Source organism: Castor canadensis, chromosome 9 (assembly GCF_047511655.1).
Source record: "Castor canadensis chromosome 9, mCasCan1.hap1v2, whole genome shotgun sequence".
NCBI classification, from domain to species: Eukaryota; Metazoa; Chordata; class Mammalia; order Rodentia; family Castoridae; genus Castor; species Castor canadensis.
Genome location: NC_133394.1, coordinates 139,556,141 through 139,565,816, shown reverse-complemented (window position 1 = coordinate 139,565,816; position 9,676 = coordinate 139,556,141). Strand labels below are relative to the sequence as shown.

The 9,676-nt window shown below is 37.5% G+C and overlaps 1 protein-coding gene across 5 annotated transcripts in view; it reads right to left on the bottom strand.

Annotated features, from left to right (window-relative positions):
• Positions 1 to 9,676, bottom strand: part of Kcnip4 (potassium voltage-gated channel interacting protein 4) — a 1,065,442-nt gene that overhangs the window by 98,124 nt on the left and 957,642 nt on the right. For 4 of the 5 annotated variants that reach the window (XM_074042533.1, XM_074042532.1, XM_020152824.2 and 1 more), the window contains exon 2: positions 6,558 to 6,682. In XM_074042533.1, coding sequence (XP_073898634.1) covers positions 6,558 to 6,682 — 125 coding nt within the window. The remainder of the gene's footprint in view (positions 1 to 6,557; positions 6,683 to 9,676) is intronic. The other variant, XM_074042531.1, reaches the window with a different exon arrangement.

Sequence of the window (9,676 nt, the reverse complement as noted above, 5' to 3'; positions counted from 1 at the left end):
AGATTGTTAACAGACAGCTATAGTGGGACCATGATTTAGTTTTAAAAAGCAAATAACTAAATCCAACTTAATAAGAGTATATATTGAATCATGTTATATGAAGTCCTGATAGAACAGGCTTCATTTTCTTCTATCCACTGATTCAGTAATGTCACCAAAAACTTTGGGGTACTCCCACCCTCCATTTTCAACCACAGTATTGGTGTCATCCTAAGGCTGGCTACCCTCACAATCACGGGATAATTGCCAGTAGCAGTTGGGGCCTGTTACATCTTCATTTATATGCAGCAGAAGAGTCTGGCTGGGGTCCAGGGGCCTTGTCTTAATATGAGGAAGTTTTCCCAAATTCTCTACAAAATCCTTGGATCTGAGACGTGTGTATCCCTGAGTCAGTCATCAGCAAAGGGTTTGAAATAACCCTTAGCCTGCTGGAGCTTGGGGTAGAATCCTGTTCCTTTGGGGCACACAAAGTATTTGTGGAGACAGAATATTTAAATTAACTCTTTTAAATCAGGCTCTGTAGGAAAGGAAAAAAGGTAGGCAACTAACAATTTTGTCATACATTTGCCATCATCAGAATCTGAGGCACTTTTTTAAACATGCAGATGCCTCTACTCCAACTTGGTAGGCTTTGATTCATTAAGTTTGAGATTTGATGTTGGTGTTTTACAGGATGTTTGATGCATAATCGGGACGGCATCATTAGATTTTATGACATTGGTTAAGATTATGATTTTTGTGACTATTCAAAATGTTTAATCTAATGGGGTGATTTTCTTATCACTCCATGTATCAAATCTGCCTTTTTTCAGGTTTTGAATATTAGAAAATAAATGTTTCAGTTTATACATATGTCTAAACCTTAACCTAATTAAAGTTTTCCCCACTAAAAAAAAAAAAAAAAAAGAATTTGGGTCTCCTGCTGGCCACATCAAAACTACTGCAGCAATCAAGGAAAAGTTTGCTTCTCTTTTTGGTTAAATCCATAAGATGTCTGAATGACAGGCAAAACACTATGAGTAGGGAATAACTGTGTTTGAGATATGAACCCAGCCAAATTCAGTACTTTGTAAACAGGGGCAGCTGCCTACTCACAAATACCACTGGGATGGCATACACCTGGGAACACCCAGTGAGTCACACCTTTTTAAATTTCTTTACCTTCAGAGCTGAGGCATGCACAGATGATAGGATGAGATGGCATGTCCAAGATTAGGCTCCATCATATGCATGCCTTCACAGAATAGAGCTCTGAAGAGCTCAGCTGCCATTTTATGAGAGTTGGTGAGAGGGCTGTATGGCAAGGGTCTATGGCCAGTTGCTAAGAGCAGACTGCCCAGTTTAATATGCAGCAAGGGATGTGGGATCCCACATGTACTAGCACAAAGGATTACATTCTGCCAACAACCTTGGGAACTTGGAACAGGGTCTGGGATCCAGAAAGAAAAGCAAACCAACCAACAACTTGATGCTCCAATCAAAGAACCCAGCTAAGCTATCTCTGTACTCCAGAGCCTCAGTACTGTGATACAATGCATGAATTTTTAAGTGGCTAAGAACAAAGTAATCTGTTGCACATCAATAGAAATCCAATATGAATATCTCTCATTTTTTTGGTAAAGATGATATGAACAGAACAGTTTTAGGTAAAAAGGAAATTAAAAGTTATGAAAGTGATGCCTTAACATATATTTCAATCTAATGGATGATATGACCAAAGCAGAGAAAGAAAAGGAAGCTGGGAAAAATCCCAGAGAGGAAAGAAACATGTGTTAGAGGTCTAACCACTTGGAAGTACCTCTTTTCCTGTGTTTCAAAAAATGGAAAGAATGGACTGTAAATTATTAATTAATGAAATGATATGGTAAAGAGACATCATTCTATTAAGACTTAATGCCCCAGTAGACAATTCACAACCACCTAAAATTGAACTGATTGATAATTTATTTTGAAAGAGTAGTAAAGCAAGATTGTGAATAGGATAGATTAGATAGATGGATAGATAGATAGATAGATAGATGAAAGATACTTGAATGAGCTTCTAGATTGGTACTTATCCAATGTGGTTTTCTGTTAAATGTCTATTATAGTGTGATTTTTTTAAATTTAGGAGTTCAGAAATTTAGAAAGAGAGGTACTGAGCTTCATCCCAGACTGAACTGAATCAAAATAATTGTATGTTAGACCTTTCATTTCCTCTACCCCTATCCTGTCTCTACACAAAACCATGTCATAAGGTTCCAATGCAACTAGTTTAGTTATTACTATTTGACATTTTAAGGCTCATCACAATTAGATCAATTCATTTTGTGATAGAAAAACCTTTTAGAATCTTGTATTTAGTTCCATGATTCTCAATCTTGGCTGAAAATTATAATTATCAGAGAACTTTATAAATTCTGATGCTCAAGCTTTTTCCCAGAACAATTACATCAGAATCACTAAGCATGGTACCCAACTATTTGTAATTTTTAAATCTCCCTAGATGATTGTAACATGCAATGAAATTCAACACTGCTGATTTGTAGATAATATTCTGCATCTCTCTGTATTCTTTCTAGTACATAATTATGTAATCCAATACCCAAGACACTGCCTGGGAGCTATGTAGGACAACCATGACTGCCCCACATTGATAGAGCACACACTGAGGTTGACCATTTAGGGCCATACTATAATAACTCCTCTTTGTTGAATTTCATGTTTATTTCTTAATAATTTCAATATGTTCATTATTGTTCCAATTTATAGGGACAAAGATACACAGGGCACTGAGTCAGAAGGAGCTAACCCAAAAGGAAGATATGGACCCCACTGTGAGTGATATCAAAATTTATGATGCTTACACGTACTAGTGATTCTCAAAGTGTAGTCCCTGGAACAGCAGCATCACCACCACCTGGGAACTTCTGAGAAATGCACATTCTGTTCTCCAATCTCACCCTACTAAGTCATAACCCGGGGTGCAGAAGGTGATTCTGAGGCACCGTAGCAGGGGAGAAACACTATGCTTTGTGCTTCTCCTTCTCTATCAGCTACCTACTTTTGGAGACTTGGTTCAACATGTAGCAAGGGAAACAAAAGTTACTTACACAATAAGTAAGACAGGGGGAGGAGATAAGAAATTAGCTGTCACTGTCTTCTCTTCATGCCATTCTTCATCTCTATGAAATTTATATTGAGCAAATGCTATGAGAGACTATACAGGGAAAAAGAAAACACTGATGGACTCTGGTAAGCTTTATTTGTGGTGATACCTGACAAGTTGAGTCAGTTTCACACAAGCACAACTATTTTAAGATATTGATGAATGGTTTATCCTTTTAATCAAAATATGGGGAGTTTTAAAAGGTTTCATTAAAAATGAATATCCCAACTGTCTCAAGGGAAATGATTTTTTTATCTTAAGGGCTTTGAGATAATTGGTGTTCAGGAACCAAGGGCCATTGGTTTGCTTTCTATTATGGAAGTCTTTCTGATTGCTGCCATCTGGTAAAACGTGAGTGTTGCTGACCTGCTTTGTATCTCCCTTGTTATGCTGTAGAGCACATTTCTTGGAGCTGTGTATTTGACTAGGGTAACATAAAAATCAAAAGGCCACTCTTGTTTGATTTTCTATTACTATTTTTTTTGAACAAACAATCTTTTCTTTTTAAGGAGCATATGAAATATGCTTTGGGCACATTTGGGACTGATGGAAATTTTTCTCATGGAGTGGGGTGGGGAGAGGAGAAAGGAAGCAAAGAGTAGTAAAAATATATAGAAAGAGGAATGAATGGAAGTACCTGAAAGAAAGGAGACAAGAATTGAATGAGGGAAAGGGACATGAGTAAGGAAGGAGGAAGAGGAAGGAGGAATGACGAAATGGAAGTAGGGTAAGAGGGACAGGAAAAGGGAAGAAGAAAAAGAAGCCAGGAAAAGAAGGGAGGGGGAGAAAAGGAAGAGACAACTTGTTACATAGAAAAATAAAAGCAAGCAATGAATGCAGACTTAGGAGCCTGGCAATTTATTGTGAAGTGCCACTGTATAAGACATGCTGCAGAGATGCTATCTCCAAAGGTTAATAATGACAGTAATCATGATTCCAATTTACAACCAATGGGATGAAAGGTAACCAGACTTCAGGTGGGCAGAACTGCAGTGATGGCAGAAGAATAATAACAGAGTAGCAGTGGAGAAACAAAGGAATGCTGGAGGTTACATTAAATATTCCATTATCGACAACCATTCTGTGTCTAATGCATAATTCAGTTTAAGCAGAAAAATCAACCATTGGTATATTACAGGATTTCTGGGTTACAGAAAAAAAGTTTAGATATGACTAAATTTTGAAGCTATTCTATGACTAGCCTTCTCTTACTATTGACTTTGGCCTTAACTTGGTCTTTTTTTACTTCCTTTCTTTCATTGCTACTCAGGTTTTTCAACTTCCTGTGTACAGTATAGCTCTTCTTCTCTGATGCTTGTAAACTATTTTAGAAAAGGATTAAATAGTAATTCTCTAGCCTGGGCACTAGAGACCTTTTCTTTTAATGCATATCTGTGGTTTGGATATGAAGTGTCCCCTCAAAATAGCTCATAAGGTGAAGCTATTAGCTTGGTTCTCAGCTAATAGCAATATTGAGAACTGTTGGATCATGATGGTGCTAACTTTATCAATGGATTAATCCATTGATAAAATCATACTGAAGTGATTATTAGGAGGTAGGGCCTGATTAGAGGAAGTAGGTCAGTAGGTTCATGCTTTCGAAGGGTATATCTTGTTGCTGGACACTTTCTGTCTCTCTTTGTTTCATTGCCACCACTTGGTGAGCAGCTCCACTCCATTATGCCTTTCCACCATGGTGTTCTTTCTCATTCCAGGACCAGAAACAATGGGTCCAGTGGCTATGGAATGAACCTCTGAAACTGTGAATCAAAATAAATCTTCCCTTCTTTAAGTTGTTCTTTTCAGTGACAGAAAAACTAACACACACATGATGTTTATTTATATGTGTCATCTTAATAGACCAATCATCAAAATTCCTTTTTTTTTTAGAGTTCTGTGGGCACAGGGCATGGTGAACACCAGAAACCATTGTAACTTGCTTGGCTTCAGTCAACTACCACAAAGGCCTGGGCATTAGTAGATGACCAAAGTTGGGAAGAATAAGGAAGGTATTATGTATAATGAACAACAAAGGCTTAGAGAGCTCAGGGCAACAAAGAGGCTACAGACCAGAAATGAGATAGAGATGGAGGGCATTCAGTTAGGGAGATAGTAGAAGACTGTGTGCAATACTGATGATGAAACCCTGTAAAACTATTCCTGATAAGTCAACTACAGTTAGAAATTCTCTGAGTAAATTTTTGTTGCAGGTACCAAAGAAGAGGAATAATTTCTATCTTGTCTTCATGAAGCCAAGCAAAGGCAGACATTGAGGTGTAAAGACTGGCAGAAGCCTTTGGACACCATAGACTTAGGAATGGGTTTGGGTCATTTGATACACAAACTTTTGATACTTTTTTCTTTTTCTTCTCTCCCTTTCTCTTGTTTGGAGACAATGTATTACTATATAGCCCAGACCAGGCTCAAATACACTCCCATACCTCCACCTCGCAAGCATAGCCACCATGCCTGGCAACATTTGATACTTTTAAGGATGAAATTATTGTCAAATAGTTCCATAACAGCAAGTTTTTGCTACCTACGTAGACTATAAGCTTTTTGAAGACAGAGTGTATTTTTGTGGCTTTTGAGAATTTATGTGTGTATATATATATATATATATATATATATATATATATATATACACATATACATATATATATTTTTTTAAATTTTTGATGGTACTGGGGTTTGAATTCAGGGCTTCACACTTGCAAAAGTTGATATTGTACTGCTTGAGCCACACCTCTAGTCCTTGTCTCTGCTTTTGAATAATGTGTACATTTGGATTTGTAGTAAGCACATACCAAGTGTACAGGAAGTGTGTGTGCGCCGGATAGATTGTTTGGATTTGCTCCTTGTCTTTCACCCTCACCTTCTGATATGCATAGGATGTCACTTTTCTTGAAGATGATCCACTCAGGAAGGAGACTGTATGCATGCCTGGATCACAGAGAACCAGACTGACTACCTACAGATACCTTGGTTAATTAGCAGCACTATCTTCTCCAGACAATAAACATATTTTCTAATGCCAGAAGTGGAGTTGCTTGATGTGCTACAATTTATACTTCAAGCACCTGCTTATGGTTAAGAAATGAAGAGATAATTGATCATTGGAGCTTATTGAAATGATATCAGTATAGCTGAAGAATAAAAAAAATTCTAACTAAGAGTTAAATTGAGTAAACCTTTTGTCATCCTTGTTTAATGGGCAACTGCATTATACCAGAATTGGTGTGTCAAAGTGAATCAAAGTCCAAGTGAATATTGACTATATTCAAATGTAGGAAGGATCAGTCAGAAATGGAATAGGCTACTACAGAGTAGTGTGTTTCCTGTCTTTCCCTCTCATTTCTCAGTGCTCCCCTGAGAACTGGGTATATAAGGTCAAAAAGAAAGTTCTTACATTTTTAAATCCTCTGTAGAGAATCTGAAGCTCTTTCTTGGTGAATTTGCTCTGGGCTTCCAGCAGCTCCAGGGCCTCAGGCCGATGCCTGACAGTAGCCATCTCCAGTTCATCTTCCACACTGTCTGTGGAGGAAAATCAGAAAGAATCTTTAGGCTGGCTGCTGCTCACTGATGCTTATAATGAACACACAGGAAAATGAAACAAAAGGTCTGCTAAGTGTCTGTGACTGGTCTCTAGAGGAGAGAGTCTCACACTGCCAATAATGGTCTTTACATTTTTCAGATTTAATGGTTTTAAGCTAAGACACCTCTACATGATTTTTTTTTTTTTGCACATTGCAGTCATTAATGTAGCCATTATAATTTTGGTACTTTTTACAGTGTAGTTTGAAAACTACAAAAACCCTGCACAATTCAACAAGAAATGTATGCATATATTCCAAATACTAGCTATAGAAATGGGATTTGTAACAATCAGCACCACCTTATGTATTGTGTCACTACCACATGGGACTTTGTCATTCTCTCTGAGGATTCCGTTAAAGTCATGAATTTCCCCTGTTATTGGAAGGGAAATGTTCAGATCAGTGCTGATGAGGATAAAGTAACAGCACCCAGTTGGACTGCCATAAAAACAGGTACACCGTGTTATAATTCGGGCCTAGAGATTTTCTAGTTACTCTTTTTTGTAGCTAAGGGAGCCTGAAGTTATAAACAAGAGCTAATATATTTTACTTTGCTTTGTGAATTCTATTTAAACTGAAAATTCTCAAAGATGTTCTGTGCAAAAGAATTTTGTGCCCATATATTTGGGATATACTATAAACTTTAATATAATTTTGGGAGAAAATATTGGAATATATCAGTTTTGAGAAGACCTTTACAAAGAATCTTGCTTTTATGTTGCTTAATGTGATGTTTCCTGTGCCCAGGTAATATCTGCACATTTGCTCAAGATTGAAAAGGAAAGTAGAAGATTGAAGGTTTGGGATATATTAGGATCTGGGTACTTGTGTATCAGAGGACTACGCCCTTCAGTCTAGTTCCTTCACAGTGCAGTGAGATGGAGCCCTAAAAGACTACTCCCTGTTATAATCTAGTCTACACCCTATAGGAGGAAGTCACCCAGAAAACAACTTCCAAGTGAAGGAGACCACATATGTAGCTATGGTTCTTCCCCTTCTCCTTGACCAGATTCCAAATGTGAGGTGAGGCAGAATGGTCACTTCTCAGCTTATTCAGTTCCTAGATGACTAGGACCTTCTAACTGCTTGTCCCATGGGTCTGTAAGAAATATAGTATTTTTTTTCAAATTTACACCATTTTTGACACTAGCAATGCCACCTCTTGCTAATGTTTGTATGTACTTACTGCCTGCTTTACTGAGGGTATCCTCACTGAGGCCAGAGTGTTCACTTGACAGGGGATAGAATCCTGGTCAGAAGAACCCTAACCTATGCATATCCTAATCATCATACTCAAGGCATTTGCAGAAAACCAGTATTGATGAAACAAATATGCAGAATGGTTGCATTTGTCAAAATGAGTAATGGGAGGTAAATTCAATATTCATTATTTACTTTCCATATTATAATATTTTATTTGGAGACAATGACATGAAAATACTTCAGAATACAGATGGATGGGTAAGAATACTAGAAAGGGATAAGAAAAGATGGGTAGGCCATGAATAAATTCTAAGCTGACAAGGACAAAACTAATGAAAAAGTAAAGTAAAGTAGGATGTTCACCTAAAGTAGTGGCAAGAGCTACAAGTAGCTCAGAAAAGGCAGTTGGCATTAGCACATGGTCCTCAGGGTGAGCTTTATTGAGAAAATCAAGTTAGCCAAAATAGGGCTTCTTCAATTTACTCTTCCATTTCTTTGAACAAATGGGTTGATTCTACTTAATGGGTCTTGAGATAGAGAGGATGAAGGAAAATGTTGCTTGCTAAGATTGATGTTGATTCAACGATATAAACTATGTTGTATTGCTGTATTTGCCAGCACAGGGGGAAAAACATTCCATGCATGGATCTACTTAATGTAAGTAGGTAGTATCAAAAAGAAAGGTTCTACTTTCTTGAAAAATGTCTTATGTAAACTTCTTTAGAGTCATTTATAGTATAATTTCTCCAACCTAAATTGTTCCTTTTTCCTTTCCTGTTAAAATGTATAGATCTTTCATGATCCAATTCCAATATTATAGCTACCTGTCTGAACCCTTTACAGGTTGTCCCATTATGCATAACTGATGACTCCCTAGTCAGTCTACACACCCCCACCGTTACAATCCATTCCTGTTTGGCTTTTCCATTATGAGTTCCTTGAAGACACGGTCAAATTCTTACATGGCTGCATATCCTCTGGACCTAACATAATCTGACACCCTGTAGTCATTCACAAATTACTTAGTGAATAAATGAATGCATGAACAAAGGATGTTTCTATTAAAGTTTCCATTCTTCTGGAGCCCCTTGAATTAAATTTTCTCTAGAGGGATATTTCTCAAGTTAAGATTTATGGATTGTTGGTGGATATTAAAAATCTTTTTTAGAATCAGTATGTTCTATATTCATTGCTCTGAGAAGCCCAGAATAAGCAAAAATATAGGAAATTTTAATCAGATTTTCTGAGCAGCCTTTCAATCACAGCATGACCTTGTCTAGATCTAGTGACCTTTCCACTAGGGAGAAACAAAACAGCACATTAACCTCTCAGCCTTTGTACCACGCAGTGAATCTGAGCCACACTAGTGACAGCTTCTTCCTCCTGTTGTTGCAGACTTGCAGATGTTAAGTCTGAAACAAAAGGCCCAAGGCCGGAGGGTCAGTATAATTGAATTAAGTATGTGGTAGGATGATCAGCACGTACAATATTCAAAAGGAGCCACACTCAAAAGTGTCTGCTTGTGGGCTTTCTTGTTTTCCCAGCTGACTGGTACCTTGCTCCTTAATGACTTTTACCTGCCAAAGTGCTGTTTCTATTTCTAGGAGACTGTCAGGCTCTGAAAACATACCTGAAATCATCATCAAGTGCCAGCATGTGAGAAGTTTAAAAAGCAGCACCACAGAATCCAATCAACTCTGATTCCTTCAGGAGAATTTTGCAAGGAACA